Genomic DNA, 17,241 nt, shown 5'->3' on the forward strand with positions numbered 1-17,241 from the left:
GTATGAGAGAGCCAATATGATGTTAAAATCAGTCCAAAGAGTACTTTAGAAGTTAGGTATTTATGGGCAATGTTAGGATATAATTTCAAAATTAAAAACAACACTGGTTAAAGACAAAACTAAGCCATAAACTACAACCTTCAAGATTATCTTTTCTACTGGAGAGAATGACTTGTATCTCTACCAGAGAAAGGTACAAGTTAACATGTAATTTCACTAAATCTGGAGTCTTTTATCTGTATTAACCAATGAGAGGAAGGAACTAAGTACCTTTCTTAGATCAGAAATTGGCAATGTTTTCTGTAAATGCCCAGATAGTAAATATTTCAGGGTTTGCAAGTCACACAGTCCCTATTGCAGCTACCTAACTTTGCCCATTATAACACAAAAGCAGTCTTAGACAATATGTATAAAGAATGAGCATGGCTGTGTTGCAATAAAACTTTATTGACAAAAATAGGTAGTAGATCAGATTTGAGTAGCAGACAAGGGTTTACAGACCACTGTTCTAGATAATCCTTTGCCCTCTTAAAACATTGAAAAATGAGTACCCAGCTTTTTGCCTTATTTCTGTAATGCCAATGTAAACTTCAGATGAATCAAAGATTTAATGTTAAAAAATCAAATGCAAAAATACTGGTTAATATGTTTTATTCATTTGGTGGGTAAAGGCTCGTTAGAACAATCATTCAATTCTGATGAGAATAAGCACTTTCAAACAGCTCTATGATTTTTTTCAGCCATCAGATTGGTAAAGCTTGAAAATAATTATAATAACCCGTATGAGTATGGGAATTAGAAAATTGACTTTCTCATTACTGATAGTGGGAACTTAAGTTGGGATAACTTTTATGGACATCAGTTTGGTGAAATATATTTGGAAATGGAGTCTTGCTCTGTCACCCAGGCTGGAGGCCCAGGCTGGAATACAGTGGCGTGATCTCGGCTCACTGCAACCTCCGCCTTCCGGGTTCAAGCAATTCTCCTGCCCCAGCCTCCTGAATAGCTGAAAATATATTTTAACTTGAAAAAGGGATAGGCTTTGCACCCAGCAACTCCTCCTCTTAAAATTTAAAATAATGAAATGGATGGAGATGAGACCAAACCGAGTATATAAGAATACTTATTGCATTCCTATAGTAGTGAAAATGTAAATAATTCAAATATCAATATGTTTATATGATGAAATTCTATGTAGTGTTTTAAAACAATGATATATTGTTTTAAATATTGTATGATATATATTTCTATATTCATAGAAACAATGTCTTTGATATAATTTTAGGTGAATAATAAAGGGGAGAAACAACATATATAAAAAGCTGTTTTTATCAAAACATGGGTGTATAAATGAAATTACATTTTCACAACCATTAAATCGATGGAGCTTTAAATTTTCTCCTTTTGAGTCATATTTTCTTGTATCTTCTCTTCCAGGAAGAGTCATGAGTTTATCATCTCATGGAAGGGAAGGGCAGGTAGTCAACCTCTTAGCAAGAGAACAAACTTAAAAGGGTACCAGGAGAGAGGATTTGCTAAATGGATTTATCTTTTCTTTTAGCAATTAAAAACCAATCTGAACACCAGGACAAGACATGCAAACTCCATAATCCACAAAAGAAGTACTCATAACCCCATGCCACAAGTCATCACTCCATTTCCACTTCATATAAGGTTGGGAGGGCTGCTTAACTCAGTAGCAATTAGATAAGATGAAGTATTTAATAATAGGCTGAGTGAGGTTACTTGCCTTCAGCCATCTTGGGCAGAGCACAATGTTCACCAAAATAAGTCACGTATTCTTGCTTGAAACTGTAAGAGCAGATGCCTGGGCAGGCTCAGGAATGTTTCTTGAGTCCTCCTTGCTGCCATAGATTAGCAGAAGGGGTGGCAAGGGTGAGTGGAACAAAAAAAGTTGCAGACAAGTCATCCTGGAAACAAGGCTACTGATGTATCAGGATAAATGGGAACATGAGTGTCAAGTCACCCTGCAGCTGCTTATCTTGGCCAGCTGAAGAGATTAGATTTAAAGGCTAATTCATTACACAAAAATACCTATGTCATATTGGACTTCACAGTAAGCATAGGAGACTTCTCACCAGGTAGAAACTGAAATGACTGCTCAGAGCAGAGTGTTGGTGAGAAAACACTCAAAGATAATAGGCTGAAATTCAAATGCAGCCACCCTAAATCATTCCCCTGACTTCACTCTCCCTGTCCATTATTCATTTAAACATTAACACGCAACAAAGAGCCACCAGCATGGGGCTTATGCAAAGATACTATAAGAAAAAAAGTAGGAAGGGATGTGAAAACAAAAGCCAAGTGAAAAGCACACACCAGAAAAACGCTTAAAGTTTTCCATGAAACGAAATAAAATTTAATAAGATCTCTTGGGAAAAATAAAGTTGTTCAAGAAAGAGATACAAAAGCTTAAGGAATAAATGATAAGCAGTATAAAAGATAAGAAATTGGGTTGGTAGAGCTTGGAAAAAAGTAGAAGAAAAATATGTAGCTGTACAGAAAGGAATACTACATTAAAGACAAGAAGAAATAAAACTTCTAAAATACTTTTAGGGACACAAAATTGAAAATAAAATGGAAAATAATAAAGCATTAAAAAAGGAGAATGATAAAAATGGAATCAGAATAACAGAGGTCCAAACTAAGGATAATTGGCAACTCTAAAGAGAACATGGCAAATGGAACAGGAAAAAAAAAACATTCCAAATTATAACACTAGGACATTTTACTGAAATGAAGGCAATCTTGGATTTACAGACTGAAGGAACACACCATTTCAGGCAAAATTGATACCGACTGCTTATCACTGAAACACATTTGGTGTTAATAGACTTCAAAGTTATTGGAAAAAGCATATGGGCATTTACACACAAAAAAATCAAAGCACCTATTGCAGGACAATTCATTCTGATGTTGGACTTTCTAGTGGCAGTCTCCTGTGCTAGAGGACAATGGGCAATATCTACAAAGTCCTCAGGGAAAGAAAATGTGACCCTCTAATTTTAACTCCAAAATTTAAAGCCAAACTCATAGACAGTTACACAAGCTGTGGAGAGATATTTTCAAATATGCAAAGAAGAGCACAGCAAATGTTGTTCTAAGAAGCCCTTCCTGAAAAATATGACAGTTTGAAATCTAGCCAAGCAGGTGATGAGTGGGGAAGTTGGGATAAGTAAGATGGGTATTGAGTATTGAACATATTTAAATATTGAAGTAAAGCTAAAAAACAATGGAGCATATACTTGTAGATACAAATGTAAACCTTGTATTGTAAACTGTAACAATAGTGCTGGTTCCCCATGTTCTCCAAGTGCCGCAGGTGCAACAGGTGGGTGTGGGCCTGCACATGTACTGGGTCATATTACAGAAGAGGTCATATTACAACACTGTGCTTGGGAAATATATCCCTTTTCTATTGAGTGGTATCAAGCCTGGTGTTTGTCTGGGGAAAGATGTTACTTCATCTCTCAGGTTTGCTCACTGCAAATACAATCCTGAAAACTGAACTAAAGTCTTGCAGTCCTGACCTGCATGGCTTGGTTTTGTGGATTGCCTCTCTCAACAGGTATCTTTGGTTTTGTGGAATATTTTAATTTTAATGTGTCAACTTTATTAACTTCCCTTTTTGATTTGTGCTTTAAAGGTTTTGTTATAAAAATCTTTATCTACCTTTAGTTATAATGGCATTATTGTATATCTTTTTATATCCATTTGGTATGCATGGTCTTTTTTATCCATCTAGAATTTATGTTTTTGTGTGGAGTATAAAGTGGTATGTGTATAACCAATTGTCTTAGAACTGTTTTGCCTCCACTTTGTAATGGCGCTTCAAAATTATAGCATTTCCATATACACCTGGGTCTGTTTCTGAGCTCACAATTTTGTCCTGCTGGTCTATTTGTTTATTTCTGCACCAATATCTGTCTGAATTTCTGTAATTTTGTAATGCATTTTGATATCTGATAGGCCAAGTCCTCAGTGCTGTTCCCCTTTAAAACTGGCTTGCTTATTCTTGACCTGTCATTCTTCTATAAAATTTTAATAGCAGCTTAGCAAGTTCCGTGAAAACTCTGTATAGATTTTGATTGAAATTGATCTAATTTATAGATCAATTTGGGTGACTTCTGCAAGTAACAGAATATTCATGGGCATGTGTCTTTCACACTGAGAGCATTTATTAACTTACACGACTAGAAGTCTCCAGGAGGTGGTTCTGGGGATGGTGCAGCAGCCAGATGATGTGATCAGGGACCCAGTCTCTGTCCACTGCCCTCTGCTTGTCTCAGTGGTTGGCCATCACCAGCTGGCTTTTTCCTTTATAGCACACCAGGCAGCACATCTGCACATAACTGTGTTCAGAAGAAAGAGAAACTTCTTTTCACATCCCTCTCTTTCAGGGAGCAAAGTCCTTTTTGTTTGTTTGTTTGCTTGCTTGTTTGTTTGTTTGAGACAGGGTTTCACTCTGTCACCTAGAGTGCGGTGGCACCATCACAGCTTACTGCAGCCTTGACCTCCCAGGCTCAAGTGATCCTCCCACCTCAGCCTCTCAAGTAGCTAGGAGTTCAGGTGCACACCATCATATCCAGTTAATTTTTGTAGAAATGAGGTTCCACTAGTTGCCCAAGCTGATCTTGAACCACTGTGCTCAAGCAATACTTCCACTTTGGCCTCCCAAAGTGTTGGGATTACAGGCATGAGCCACCACACCCAGCTGAGGAAAATCTTTTTTTTTTTTTTGAAGGGCTTATCCAGCTGATGTTTCCTAAGACTCCGTTAATCAAGAATGAAATGTCGTCCAAGTCATCTATATTCTTAATACTTTTCTATTCTTCATCTATCAATCCCTGATGACAGGTGTGTTCAAATTTTTAGCTTAACAGATTCCTCAATATTTTTTGTCCAATTATGTAGGTTGTTGATTTAGTTGTTAGTATTAATTATGTGTTTTTGAATTGAGGATTGCAGCTGATTTTGATGGGAGAGTGTTTTTGTTTGCTTGCTCGTGCCATTGCATTCTTTCTTTCTCTCTTGCCCTCTTTCCTACCTGTCTAATAGTTTGCCCAGCTCCCTGACCCCAATCAAGAACCAGGACCTATTCTGGTGGCTCAGAGTTCCTGCTGTGTAGTAATATTACACCAAGCTAGAGGCAGCTTGGTTCAGTTTCTTGGGGTGAAGCTGGGTCACCTGTTCCCCACGCCCCAGCAGGAACTGAAATTCTGACGATCGTTGCCAGCCTGTTTCTGGACTTGGAGTTCAGCAGGCCTACATGTCTTCAGGCTTGTGACTTTAGAGATCTTTTCCCTCCTTTCCCTTCTCCTCCCTACCCCTCTCCTTTTCTTCTCTCTTCCTTTCAATCTCTAAATGTCTTTCTGATTTCCTCTGTGTTTTATCAGTCTTTGCTCTGCTTTTGGAAGAGATGAGATGTGTAAAAGCATGAACTTATAGTACCATCTCTACTGACATTCTATATACTTTTATAGTTAGAAAACAAAAACAATATCATTTCAGGAAAATAAAAGTTTCTTCCTCCAAAAATAGGTTTTATTTCTATTTTATTAGGATAATTCCTGAAAACAAAAGTTCTATTTGTATTTTGTGATTCTAATACTCAAAAAAAACTGCTTATTGCAAATTTATGTTTTATGGCCTCTATATTTGAAGGGAATCAGGAAGAAAAAACTTAATTCTGGTTGTAGAAGCCTTGATTCACCAAGATTTTTTTTTTATTATTATACTTTAAGTTCTAGGGTACATGTGCATAACGTGCAGGTTTGTTACATATGTATACTTGTGCCATGTTGGTGTGCTGCACCCATCAACTCGTCAGCACCCATCAATTCGTCATTTATATCAGGTATAACTCCCAATGCAATCCCTCCCCCCTCCCCCCTCCCCATGATAGGCCCCGATGTGTGATGTTCCCCTTCCGGAGTCCAAGTGATGTCATTGTTCAGTTCCCACCTATGAGTGAGAACATGCGGTGTTTGGTTTTCTGTTCTTGTGATAGTTTGCTAAGAATGATGGTTTCCAGCTGCATCCATGTCCCTACAAAGGACGCAAACTCATCCTTTTTATGGCTGCATAGTATTCCATGGTGCATATGTACCACATTTTCTTAATCCAGTCTGTCACAGATGGACATTTGGGTTGATTCCAAGTCTTTGCTATTGTGAATAGTGCCGCAATAAACATACGTGTGCATGTGTCTTTATAGCAGCATGATTTATAATCCTTTGGGTATATACCCAGTAGTGGGATGGCTGGGTCATATGGTACATCTAGTTCTAGATCCTTGAGGAATCGCCATACTCTTTTCCATAATGGTTGAACTAGTTTACAATCCCACCAACAGTGTAAAAGTGTTCCTATTTCTCCACATCCTCTCCAGCACCTGTTGTTTCCTGACTTTTTAATGATTGCCATTCTAACTGGATTCACCAAGATATTAACTCTGTGTTTAGAAACTGCATTCATGGTCTTTAAGCTGGGCACTCGGATATAAACTGTTCAGTTTACTGAATGGATGCCAAAAATAGAAGTGAGAAATGCCGTTCTAGCCCTTTCTCCTGACAAAATTAATATTTTGCTCCCTTTTGCTTCTCTTAAGTGTTTCAGTCCATTGATTTTAAGTGACTTTGTCAATGTCATTTTCCATTAGACTGGGAAGAAAGAAAGATTGCTTCATAGCTGGCTGCTGCTGTTAACATTAGGAACTATTTAACTCCTTGAACTGAATATTCCCAGCTTACTGTTATTCCATCCTATGAACCTGTCGAAGCAATTCCTATCACTTCTCTTAGTTCTTTCCAGCTCAGGCATTTACTATTTCTTTCTATTTACTTTTGTGTGTAGTCAAGGAAAGTGAATGTAGACATTTTAATCTTATGTCCTAAGGCACTGTCTCAAGTCCTAGTTTTTACAAGTGTTCTCTTCTCATGGATCATCCTGATGGCTGGCAGCTATTTCATTGTTCAGAACTCTACGAAGTACTTTCTAACTAAGCTTACAAATACCTGGTTAGTGTCTGGAGTTTCTTTACAAAACTGTGAAGCATAAACTAGCTAGGCACACTTGTTTTCTTATATCCTCCTTAGCTCTTTGGTCCTTTTGTAAATATACACACAATTAAGCCAGTGAACTAGATGGTCTTCCTGAATCCTACACTCAAGGGGAAGAGATGGGGTGAGCATCCTCCTCCGATTGTTCTGGGGCAGTCTGCAATTCAGTGCCCTCCTTCTCAAGTGAATTGTAAAAATTGCTTCAGCCTTTCCTTTCTATATCACTTACTTTCCATTTCCCTACCTTTCCTTCTTTGATTTTCCTTCTCCCTATAAATAAGCCCACTTAAATTCAGTTTCATTTTTGCTCCAAGTGTTTCTCTAGTGTGCAAAATGGAGAGTATTAAAAAAACTCCTCTGATGATAACCCAAACTATTATTGTTATATACACAGTCATCCCTCAGTATCTGTGGGGTATTGGTTCCAGGACAGTGCATGGACACCAAAATCTATGCACACTCAAGTCCAGCAGTCAGTCCTGCAGAACCCACAGATAAGAAAAGTCAGCCCTCTGTATCTGCAGGTTTCACATTGCCCTGAATGCTGTATTTTCGACCTGCATTTGGTTGTAGATGCAGAACCCATGGATAAAGAGGGCCAATTCTATTAACTGAAAAAATTTGCATATATACTACTGTATGTATATACACACACACACATCATTAATGTATCATATTACCTGTTCATACATATTAACTCATTTTATTAACTGTATATAGTAAATCAACTCACATCATTAATCATTTATATGTTAAATATATACACATATGCATATATATATAACATCTCCAACTACTGAACCCCTAACTCCACTGGCTATCTCCATTACATCCTATCCCAAATCTTCTCCACCTCTGATATTTCCTATTTTAGCCATAGAATCATCACCATATAGTAAGTAACTCAAGCTAAAAACCATAGTATAGTTAGAACAGTTTCTTAGTCATTCTCACTATTCTACATTAACTTGTGTCTATGATCTGTTGCTTCTACCTTGAAACATCATTTCTAGCCCTTCCTTCTCACTCCTTCTAACACCTTCTTCACTCTGTCTTTACTGATTTCTCACTAGGACATTTTTCCTCTGACTCATTTCTTGGTTGCAAACAGGGCACTCTTCTTTTCAATCAATTACCGCTTCTTTTTAAACATGCACTGGCCTCTTATATGATTCAAAACATTGGTAATTGTCTATTGCTTGTATAATAAAGCTCACACTGCCCAACATTCAAGGCCCATCACTTCTGCTTCTAACTTAACTTGCGGTTCTCCTCTCCAGTCCTCAGCCTTGCTCCATCCTTTTCTTCATCTCTACCCCACCTCCCCATGGTCAGCCTATGCATATATTAGCCTATTAGCACAAAAGATACATATCTTTGTATAAATAGTCCCAGTGAAAGACAAAATGCACCAGACAATGAAGATCATTTCATCTGGCTATTGCAATAGGGAGAATGCTCATTAATGGAAACATCTCAAAGAAAAAGAAAGGTACTTGGGGTTTCACAGAAGCATATAGACAAGGGAGTTACCTACATCATTCATGAGCCTTACAGGAGTCATGAGGAAGGATGGAGAAACGTCTTATTTTGAAATGTGCTAGGGCAGGGTGGTCTGTTGAGGATAGCCAATTCTGGAACAGTGTTAGGGAGATTTCTTTATAATTACTATTTTGGGGGAGCACAGAGCTCAGGTAAAGTTCAATAGTGTCAACTCTACTGGCTATTCTCTGGAACCCCTCCACTCCCCAACTATCTATGGTTGATCTTTCTGTCTTTAGCTCAGTGCCCTTGAAGGCTGATCTTTACTTACCACACCACTTGGGCTCTCTTGTCCTCTGGCTGCCAGTTGGGTTTGACAAATAGAAGGTATGAGCAGAAGATTTAAGGGCCAGAGGAGTGAACGACATTGGGTGCAGTTATTTTCCTTATTCCTTCTCTACCAGTTCTAGGAGTGGCTAGATCCTTCCATGGCCTCTCTTCACATGGATATCAAACTCACCTCCAGGATCTCAAAATCACCCTTCCTTTCTTCCCTCCCTCCTTCTTGTGTAACCTCAGACCTAGGAGGTTACACAAGACCTGCTTTTCAAAGTTGCTAGTCCCTGGGTGCCTCACCATTCCTTATTGGGTTCTTTTCACCCTACCCACACTTCTATAGCTTTCCCCTTTTTTGAGTTATGTTCAGTTAAACTCTCAAAGTTCTCTATTTTCTCCCAAAACGAATTGATTTATTCCCTCAGCCTGGGGAACTTCCCCCACTTGTCAGCCTAGAGCATTCCTGCTCATCACACAGTTCACATGAAGACTTCCTTAACATCTTCCTCTGTGCACTGGCAGCATTTTGGACATACATTGTGGTGAAACATTTGTGAACTGTTTCCTCCTCTGTGATGTGTTGTGAGTTTCTCAAGGACAGGACATGATTTGTGCCCCTTGGTGTTTCCAGAGCCTATAGCAGTGCCTGGTGCACTAAGTATTTGATAAATGCTGACTTCATGAATAAATGATTAGAGTAAATTGGCATAAGTGAGAGATTTATTAAGAAGCATAGTAAGAGATGATTATTTAATTCATTATTTTTCTTTTCTTTTCTTTTCTTTTTTTGAGACAGAGTCTTGCTGTGTCACGTAGGCTGGAGTGCAGTGGTGCCATCTCGGCTCACTGCAGCCTCCACTTCCCAGATTCAAACCATTCTCCTACCTCAGCCTCCTGAGTACCTGTGATTACAGGTGCGTGCCACCATGCACGGCTAATTTTTGTATTTTTAGTAGAGATGGGGTTTCACCATGTTGGTCATGCTGGTCTCGAGCTCCTGATCTCAGTTATCTACCTGCCTCGACTTCCCAAAGTGCTGGCATTACAGGTGTGAGCCACCACACTTGGCCTATTTAATTCATTCTTTTGCCATTTTGAGTAGTCCTCTTATAGAAAAACAGAGATTCAGAAAATTAAAAAACAAAATCATGATTACTTAGTAGGTAATTTTTATTTTGGTGCCAGGAATATCTATTTGAGCCTAGTTTTTATTTTTTTAACTTGTTTTTAAGTTAAAAGAACAGAGAGAAGCCAAACCAACTAACACTTGACAAATATCCAAATCAAAAAGGCCTCTGTTCATGGAGCATTTCCAAAGAACAAGCAGGGAGATGTTTGTTTACTTCACTTGGCAGGTACACTCCCTTCCCCAGGGTGCAATAATCAGGGCTGATCAACAGCAAAGGGAGCTTGAAACCAGTTGTTTAGTATCATTGATCTAGAAACTACTTCTGATATTTCCCTTATAAGATTCTCTTTTTTACTTAGTGTGTGTGTATTAATTTATTTAATCCCTGTTCATTTAGTAAATGTATAATAAAATCAAAGTTGGATTTAGATAGTAAACTTCTAAAATTAATAAAACCAAGAATTATATAATTGGTCCAAGACAGGAATAAAGCATAAATTCTATTCTATTTTATTTGTGCCTTTGCCTATTTGGTATTGATCATAATTTCTGCAGTGTCACTCTATATATCCCGTTAAATTATATCCAAATATTTAAGCTGTTTTGCTGTTTTATTTTTTAACCCAGGTATCTGACTATAAACAATTTTCTATTTGAATGCATTATATTTGCAATTCTTTTTAAAAATATAAATTGTCTGATGCTTTGAGGAGCAGCCAATGGCTGGCCTGCCTAGAATTTGCTATTCAAAGACACTTGTGAGCATGAAAGTGGGCACTATTAATAATTGTCCCTGGACAACAGGCTTAATTGGAGTTGAACTATCCTCTGCCAACTGGGGATATATCCTCAAGTATATCTCTTACCACTTACCCTGGTGCCTAAAATTTCTATCATTGCAGTACTGTTTCAAATTAAAAGATTATGACTCCAAGAATCCTCTTTCTGAATATAGCTATATTACATGGGAATACTAATACATTAACCTATCATTAGCCGTTAACAATTTAGCGAAAATAACTGATCTGGCCTGGAAATGGCTCTACACCAGATAAGTTGGCAACCTTTTAAAAATAAAGATCTGTCTACTAAATATTTTAGGCTTTGTGGCCTGTATGATCTCAATTGCAACTGTTCACTCTACTGTTATAGTAGAAAGCAGACACAGACATTACTTAAATTAATGAGTATGGCTTCGTTACAATGAAACTTTATTAATAAAAACAGGTGGTAGGCCAGATTTGGCCTATGGGCCATCCTTTGCCCACTCCTGCTTTTGAGGACTGAGAGGCTGGCAGATGAGTTTATATCTCCAGAATTATGTTACTTCTCAACTATTCATCTTGCTGCCCTCATCATGGACTAATGCCACATGTATATTGCCTTGCCAAATAATCTGATGACTCAGGGTCAGTTTGGCTGTGAACATAACTTCAGAGGTCAACTCACCTTGGACTTTAAATTTCTCTTCTTTAAAATATTGCAGTATTTGTGGTTCCCCTGAGAAATAGAACCAATAGGAGACATAGATAGATAGATAGATAGATAGATAGATAGATAGATAATAGATGATAGATAGATTGAGATAAAGAGATTTATTCTAGGAATTGGCTCACATAATTATGGAAGCTAAGAAGTCCCACAGTCTACTGTCTGCAAGCTAGAGAACCAGGAAAGCTAGTGATGTAATTCAGTCTGAGTTCAAAGACCAGACAATCAGGAGTCCCAGTGTCTGACGGCAGGGGAAAATAGATGTCCTCGCTCAAACAAAGAGCACATTTGCTCTTCCTCTTCCTTTCTATCTGAGCCCTCAGTGGGTTGGACGATGCCCACCCACGTTGCTCAGGGCCGTCTTGTTTACTCAATTTATTGATTCGAATGCTAATATCTTCCAGAAACACTTCACAGACCACCCAGAAATAATGTTTTGCTATCTGGACACCCCTTAGCCCAGTCAGGTTGACACATACCAATTAACCATCACAAATGTTAAGTCTTAAAAGGTGAGAGACCTTATTTATTATTTCTTTGGTATCTCCCTACACTATCCAGTATTTTATACACACTGGATAATCAATATTTAACCAAAGATCAGTAAACATTAGTATTTTCATTTTTCTTCTATAGACACTAATGAAGATGAGTCTTTTCATTTTTTGTCTAAAGACAAGCACCTAAGAATTATCATATAAGTGTAAAGTTAGGGAACATAGTCTACAATGCTTCCCTCACTCCTAACACCAGTTATGAGTTTTGGAGTTCCCAAGACCATGCTCAGTTTCAATAATTTGCTAGAAGGGCTCAAAGAACTCAGTGAAAGCTATTACACTCACAATTACAGTTTACTACAGGAAATCATACAGATTAACATTAGCATGGGGCAGAGTCTAGGAAAATTCCACATGTGGACTCTGCTCATGGAGTCATAGATAGTGTGAATGTCTCCTGGCTATCATGTGTGATAAGATGCGTGAAATTTTGCCAACAGGGCCTGAGCCTTAATGTCTAGAGTCTTTATTGGGTCTTGATCACAAAAATGGGGTTGGCTGCCCATGCGACTGACCTCTGACTCCATTCCTCCAGTGGTCAACTGATACCATGTGACCCAAAGCTCCCACCCAAATCATATTGTTGATGTGGCTTGAAGCCCCCATTCTAAATCACATTGTTAATCTTTGCACGTTAATCAGGCAGGACATTCCAAGGGTTTAGACATTACCTCTCAGGAGTCAAAGACAAAGGCCAGACCTCTCTTTAGGGAGGGTTCAATTCTTTCCTACATACAAGGTCAATCGTGGTTCACGAATACAGTGTCTGACTTTGATCATGGCACCATAAGCCAGTTTATTGGGGGGCACAGCTAATGCATTCTATGGAATGCTGAAGTTGAATGATACATAGTCCTTGACTTTCCCCTTACACATTAAAAATGAATGTAGAAAACAAAGCAAATACAAGTTTTGTCCCTGTTTTTCTTTTCAGCCTGTAATTTATGTTGCAGTAAAATGTTCTAACATTTTAGAAAAAAGTGTTTTTTCCTCTTAGTAGTTTTTCCAACTTCTTTTATGTTTCAAGAGTTTTCATTAAGAGACATTTATATATCTTATCCATTCTCTGTAGATCTATAGGTTCTATGGTTTTTAAACACCATTATTTCCTATTCTATTTCTTATATCCCTCAGTTGCTATTGCTCAGATGGAAAAATATTTTTAAAAGATCTTTATTTTCTTTCATTCTCTGGACATTTCTCACATCTGTTTTCGTAAGATTTGAAACCAGAAGTGCACTTATTTTTTCTAGGGAGCGCTAGTTTTGAAAAGCCAGGGCAAATTAAGCTTCATACTATAAAGCAAGCTCCATAACTGCAGAGATTTTATTTTCTTTTACTTTCACATTTGTAACTCCAGCGTATACTACACTGCTTGACATATACCGACAGTACCTATTTGTTGTATTGAAAGATAATTTTCAAAAAGTTAAAAACTTAACTCTTGCAGAAATCTAAAGCAAGCGTGTATCAAAGATTTGTTTAACTCATTAAAAAGAGAAACAACAGGGTGGCAAAGTTGGTTCTAAAACAGGCACTGAAAGAATGCCAGCATAAGATTGCTAGATGAGCTTTTTAAAATGGTTACTACCAGTCAGGATAAAACAATTGTAACCATTGAGCTTTTCTTTTCTCCTGCACAGAGATCATTTGCATCTTTACTTGGATAAAATTTATTTGCATTGCTGTCAGATTTGCAGAAATTAACATCTACTTTTACCAAGTTGTAAATTATTCTAATCAATAGTAAGAAGTAGGCCAAATGAAGCATTCTTAGTAATATTGGAGAATTTAATCTCATCTGTCAGATCAGGAATTAAAAAATATGTCCTGCTCAATTTTCAAATGCAGAAACAATGAACAGTTTATTGATAATTTGGTTAATCTTATACCAAGCCAAATGTTTTACTTCAAGTTACTTTTTAGTCTGTGTTTACTCAAATTTGGGCATATAGGAGGTACTCAATAAATATTTGTAGAATTAGTAAATAAAAGTAGAGTTTAAGTATTCTGGTTTTGAAGGAGTCATGTTCAAATAATTTGCTGCTACAATAACACTTGCTCTTGCTTATTAAAGCAGTGAAAAGTGGGATCACTGGAGCTGTAGACTCAGAACAACATGGTTCAAATCTCGGTTCTGCAATTTCCTGCTTACATGGCTTCCAGCAAACCACTTAACCCCCTAAGCCTTAATTTGCTATCAATAAAATGAGGATAATATCTACCTTCTGGGATGTTGTAAGCATTGATACATACATAAAGGATTGTTTATAATGTGTGCAAAATCCCTCATTTGCAGGAAAATAGTCTCTCTATGTGGTTTGGCTCCCTTTTAGCATAGTGGCCTCAGGGCAGTTGCACTTCTCTCATGGTGACCGAGGACTCCAGGTACACATATTTCATCAGACAAGGCAGAAGCTGTGTTGCATTTTACAACAACGTTGGAAGGCATGTAGCATCTCTTCCATATGCTTTATTTGGTGAAACTTTCAGAAGCCCACCAGATTTAAGGAGAGGGGACATAGATTCTACCACTTGGTAGGAAAGTGTCAGGGTCACATGGAAGAGAAGAATATGGGATAGGAGATATTGTTGTGACCATCTTTGGAAAATAAAATTTGCTGCAATGAGTGATTCTGCAGAGGCTTAATTCATATTACAATATGAAATGAAATATGTTCTATAGTTGCCAAGGGTATTTCCTTGCAGTCGAGCTATTGTCATTGCCCTACATTCATCTAGTCACACACAATTTTCTTTGTGATGAGCCTTTCTTTTCTTTTCTATTTTTTCCCTAATGTTGCATTTGCCTAGCTTGAGTTCATTACCTCACTGATAAAGCTGTTTTAATGTTTAATCTATTCCTAGTTTCCAAATCATTTTCTCAGGTGCCCATCAATTCCTTGTAAGTGGTTAATTTAAAAGGCCTTTGAAGCATGACTGCATATGGCTAAGGCAAATCTAAATGTCAACCTTGGAAGCTTTCTATGACATTCAGATGGACTCCTTTCTCTACAGGGGCTTGTTTTTCTATCATGTGGTATATCTTGCCAAAAGAGGATATTGGGGCTCAGAAAAAGATACTTCAAAGCATGGTGCCTTGGCATACTGAGCACATTGATCTAAAGGAAATTAAAAGGCCTTAAACTTGAGTCCCCTCAGAACCGAGAACTTTCTAACCTTTCTTGTTCCTCCTCACAAGTATAAGATGGAACTCTCTTCCGTCCCCTCCCTGAAATTTTATTAACCAGAGAATATTATTCTCATATCACAGGAAGGAAGACTGAGGAATGTCCCCATGCCCAGACAGACCTTCCATCTGTTCTTCTGAGGGCACGCTGAGAGATTACCTGGGAGACTTTATCTGCATAATAAGATAACCTTTTGCCAGATGTGGTGGCTCATGCCTATAATCCCAGCACTTTGGGAGGCCGAGGCTGGTAGATCATCTGAGGTCAGGAGTTCAAGACTAGCCTGGCCAACATGGTGAAACTCTCTCTACTAAAAATGCAAAAATTAGCTGGGCGTGATGGCACAACCCTGTAATCTCAGCTACCTGGGAGGTTGAGGTGGGAGAATTACTTGAACCCAGGAGGCGGAGGCTGCCGTGAGCTGAGATCAGGCCACTGCACTCCAGCCTGTGCGACAGAGTGAGGACCTGTCCAAAAAAAAGAGATAACTTTTGTTCACAGTGAAGTTCCAGCCCTTACCTTCTTGAAACCTCCTCCAGAGCTCAGAGAAACATTGTCCCTGGTCATTGTCTATTCTTTGGGCTCATTTAATTCCTCTGAAAATTTTTTCTATCCCTCAAAATTGCCTACATCCCCCATCCGTCTCCCCTATAAAGAGGATGCTATTTAAGCTTCAGCCATCTGGCCCTCCTTTGAGTCTCATATTTTATATGGCTTCTGTGCTTCTGCACATTAGTACATTTGTATGCTTGTTCCCCTGTTAATCTGTCTATTGTCAGTTTATTTCAGCAAACTCAGAGGGTAGAAGGAAAAGTTTCTGTCTACCCTTACAAGGGCCAGAAATAGTGCCTTTCTCACTCAACATTGTAATGTTGAAAGAGCTAGCACTCTAGCATCAGAGATTTCCTTTCATGCCAGTTGCCTTATTTAATTGTGTGAAACTGAGTAGGTCTCTTAAAAAATTAGGAGTTAGTTTCCTCATCTATAGACTGAGTATAAAATTCTTTACTTTAGATTTATATTAAACAAATACTCAAAGAAGCTTCTGCTGTAGGGCCTGGTTTACAGTATAAACTCAATATTAGCTAATAAGAAGAAAAACTACATTGACCTTTTCTTTTCCCATAAATTCCCCCTCAACATAAGTCTTGGTCAACTCTCGCACTGGTATGCTGATTTCACTGGAGAGGTGAGAAAGGCAGTGTCCACACAAGAATGATTGTTGAAGAAGGTGACTTCCTCTTCTTCCTTTAGGTGGTGGCACCACAAAGTTCACCTGAGAACAGTGATGAGCCAAGCTTAATAATGAGCTAATTCCAGGAGCCTGGAGTTGGCAGAGGGCATCTTCTTTGAGGGGTGTTCTGTCCCTACCTGGGTCTCTATTGCTGTTGATTGGGTTGTTAAAAGAACAGTTTTCTTTTTAAGTATTCAGATGAGATTTTCCCTTACCTGACCTCCATAGCTCATTGGACACATAATTGTAAAAATATGTACATGTTTAGTGAAATGTATTAAAACTTCGACAATGTATGCTTTGTAAGAAATAGGATACAAAATGTAGGATGGGATTCTCCTCTTCTACTCTCTCTTGGGATTTCTCCACTTAAAATCTCTCTTTAATCTCCAACGATTAAAATCATTATAAAGATGAAAATGTTTATTACATTATTTTAAACTGTAGTAAAGCTTTAATTGACCTGGATTTATTATCTTTCTATGCGACAGGTGGTGAAATTTACCAAATCCTTTGAATTGCTGTCCCCGAAGTGCAGTGCTGATGCTGAGAACAGGTAGGGTTTATGGGGTTCATATGTCTTTTGATGTTCTTTGGTCCTTGGTGTTGGCAGCATTGCATATTTCTTAGAAGATAGTAGTAGTTCTTTATATTAGCAAGTACAACCAAATAACATGACTCTTCTGTGTTTCAGGCCTTAAATTAAAACTATAGCTTAAAAATAAATACGTATACATCT

General features: G+C 38.0%; 1 protein-coding gene across 2 annotated transcripts in view; it reads left to right on the forward strand.

Moving 5' to 3' along the window:
* The window catches only part of PDE11A (phosphodiesterase 11A), a 490,924-nt gene that overhangs the window by 189,729 nt on the left and 283,954 nt on the right, over positions 1–17,241 (forward strand). For both annotated transcript variants that reach the window (XM_033231025.1, XM_033231026.1), the window contains one exon: positions 16,994–17,058. In XM_033231025.1, the coding sequence (XP_033086916.1) occupies positions 16,994–17,058 (65 nt within the window). The remainder of the gene's footprint in view (positions 1–16,993; positions 17,059–17,241) is intronic.

The sequence above is a fragment of the Trachypithecus francoisi genome, unplaced genomic scaffold (genome assembly GCF_009764315.1).
Source record: "Trachypithecus francoisi isolate TF-2019V2 unplaced genomic scaffold, Tfra_2.0 Lachesis_group13, whole genome shotgun sequence".
Classification (NCBI taxonomy): Eukaryota; Metazoa; Chordata; class Mammalia; order Primates; family Cercopithecidae; genus Trachypithecus; species Trachypithecus francoisi.